This window comes from Colobus angolensis, unplaced genomic scaffold (assembly GCF_000951035.1).
Source record: "Colobus angolensis palliatus isolate OR3802 unplaced genomic scaffold, Cang.pa_1.0 Scaffold66, whole genome shotgun sequence".
NCBI classification, from domain to species: domain Eukaryota; kingdom Metazoa; phylum Chordata; class Mammalia; order Primates; family Cercopithecidae; genus Colobus; species Colobus angolensis.
In genome coordinates, this window is record NW_012120265.1 from 1,904,823 (window position 1) to 1,907,304 (window position 2,482).

General features: G+C 48.7%; 1 protein-coding gene across 1 annotated transcript in view; it reads left to right on the forward strand.

The window, feature by feature from the left end:
• Positions 1–2,482, forward strand: part of SLC5A5 (solute carrier family 5 (sodium/iodide cotransporter), member 5) — a 21,726-nt gene that overhangs the window by 17,063 nt on the left and 2,181 nt on the right. Inside the window, exon 14 of the mRNA XM_011925772.1 lies at positions 1,427–1,542. Coding sequence (XP_011781162.1) covers positions 1,427–1,542 — 116 coding nt within the window. The remainder of the gene's footprint in view (positions 1–1,426; positions 1,543–2,482) is intronic.

A 2,482-nucleotide genomic window follows, 5' to 3' on the forward strand; every position in this document is an offset into this window, starting at 1 on the left:
AAGAAAGAAAGAAAAGAAAAGAAAGAAAAGAGACGGGTTTCACTCTGTAACCCAGGCTGGAGTGCAGTGGCACGATCATGGCTCACTGCAACCTTGAACTCCTGAGCTGAAACAATCCTCCTACCTCATCCTCCCAAGTAGCTGACACTACAGGTGTGCGCCAACGTGCCCGGCTCACATTACACCCTTTAAAGCTATGTCGCTTTCTTGACAACCCTGCACCTCTCAGAGCTTGCCCTATTTTGCAGAGACAGAAACTGAGGCATCGCCTGCAACTCCTCTCCCCCGTAAGATTAAGTCCTCAGTGGAGGATATGGGATGGGGCGGGTGGCGCTATCCCTGGTGCTGAAATATCTTTTAAAGCTGTCGGTGACTCTGCACTTGTTAGGGAATTCTAAATTCCATGGAAAAGTAGAAGGAGACAAAGAGGGGAAAATCAGTAGTGATAACAGTACCTGCTCACACTTCTTGAGTGTCAGACTTCACATTCATCAGGCCTTTATCGAGTCCTCCTCTGTGCTGGGTGCTATTTTAGGCACTGGGGATGCAGCAGTGAATGGAACCGTGTGCTGAACCTTCCCAGCCATCCATTAATGTCTTTGTTTTGTTTTGTTTTGTTTTTTGAGATAGAGTTTCACTCTGGTCGCCCAGGCTGGAGTGCAATGGTGCGATGCTGGCTCACTGCAACCTCTGACTCCCAGGTTCAAGCAATTCTCCTACCTCAGTCTCCTGAGTAGCTAGGATTACAGGCACCCACCCCCATGCCTGGCTAATTTTTGTATTTTTAGTAGAAATGGGATTTCGCCATGTTGGCCAGGCTAGTCTCGAACTCCTGACATCAAGTGATCCCCTGCCTCGGCCTTCCAAAGTGCTGGGATTACAGGCGTGAGCCACCATACCCAGCCTCCATTGATGTTTTTGTTTTGTTTTGTTTTGTTTTGTTTTAGAAACAGGGTCTTACTCGTCACCAAGCTGGAGTGCAGTGGCACAATGACGGCTCACTGCAGCCTTGACCTCTTGGACTCAAGTGATCCTCCTGCCTCAGCCTCCCAAGTAGCTGAGACTAGAGGCACGCGCCACCATGCCTGGCTAATTTTGTAATATTTTGTAGAGATGTGGTCTCACTATGTTGCCTAGGCTGGTCTCCAACTACTGGGCAACTCCAAGCAATCCTATCGCCTTAGACTCCCAAAGTGCGATTATAAGCATGAGCCACCATGCCTGGCCTCACTGATGTTTTATTACAACCTCACTGAGTAGATGAGGAAACTGAGGCTCAGAGACTTGCCAGGGTCCCTCAGTGGGACTGGAGCCTGTTAGACTTCATAGTCCAGGGATCTTCTTTCTCTTTCTCAGGGCCTGGTCTCCAACCCCCATGACCCCTTCATTAAATACCTGGATTTCTCCATTTCTTCCCGCCTCTCAGGCCCCACCAAACGCAGCACCCTGGCCCCGGGATTGTTGTGGTGGGACCTCGCACGGCAGACAGCATCAGTGGCCCCCAAGGAAGAAGTGGCCATCCTGGATGACAACTTGGTCAAGGTCAGTCTTAGGCTGGGTTCCCAGAGCTAGAGGCAGCCAAGTGGCTTTGGGGCATGACCATAGCTCAGGGGAGGGACATGGTACATCAGCACCTTTCTCCATCTCTTGTTATATCCAGTCAAAAGACTCTGTTGGGAGCTGATTCATCCTCAACAGTTTTTTTTATCTCCCTTCACAAGGACTGAATGGAGTTTAATACTATTCCTTTTCATTTGTTTGTTTGTTTTTTGAGACAGAGTCTCACTCTGTTGCCCAGGCTGGAATGCAGTGGTGCAGTCTTGACTCATTGCAACCTCCACATCCCGAGTTCAAGCAATTCTGCTACCTCAGCCTCCTGAGTAGCTGGTACTACAAGCGCATGCTACCGCGCCCAGCTAATTTTTGTGTTTTTAGTAGAGACAAGGTTTCACCATGTTGCCCAGGCTGGTCTCGAACTCCTGACCTCAAATGATCCACCCACCTTGGACTCCCAAAGTGCTGGGATGACAGGCGTGAGCCACCGAACCCAGCCTCATTTTCAAGTTTTTATTATCTCTCTTCGTAAGGACTGAACAAAGTTGAATACTATTCCTTTTTGTCGTTATCTGTTCTTAAAGTGACTTCCAATCTTTGGCAGGTGAAACTGGTATGCCGTTAGGGTATTGATGTAAAGTCTCTTCTTAAAATAAAATTACTTAATTCAAAAGTGAGTCAACTTGGGGGAAAACTCTTACATAAGAAACACAACAGATGGTAGACCGATTTTGGCTAAAACCGCGTGGTTGCTTTGTGAATTCCCAGAGTTTGGAAAATGCTGTCCCTGGGGGACCTGATCCCATGCCCACCCCTGTTTTGGAATCCCTGTTCCATTCTCTCATTTATTGAGAACCTGCTGTGTACCCAGTCCTGCTCTGGGCTATGGTCTGAGGCCCCCACCCCACCCTCATCTAGCAGGGGCAGG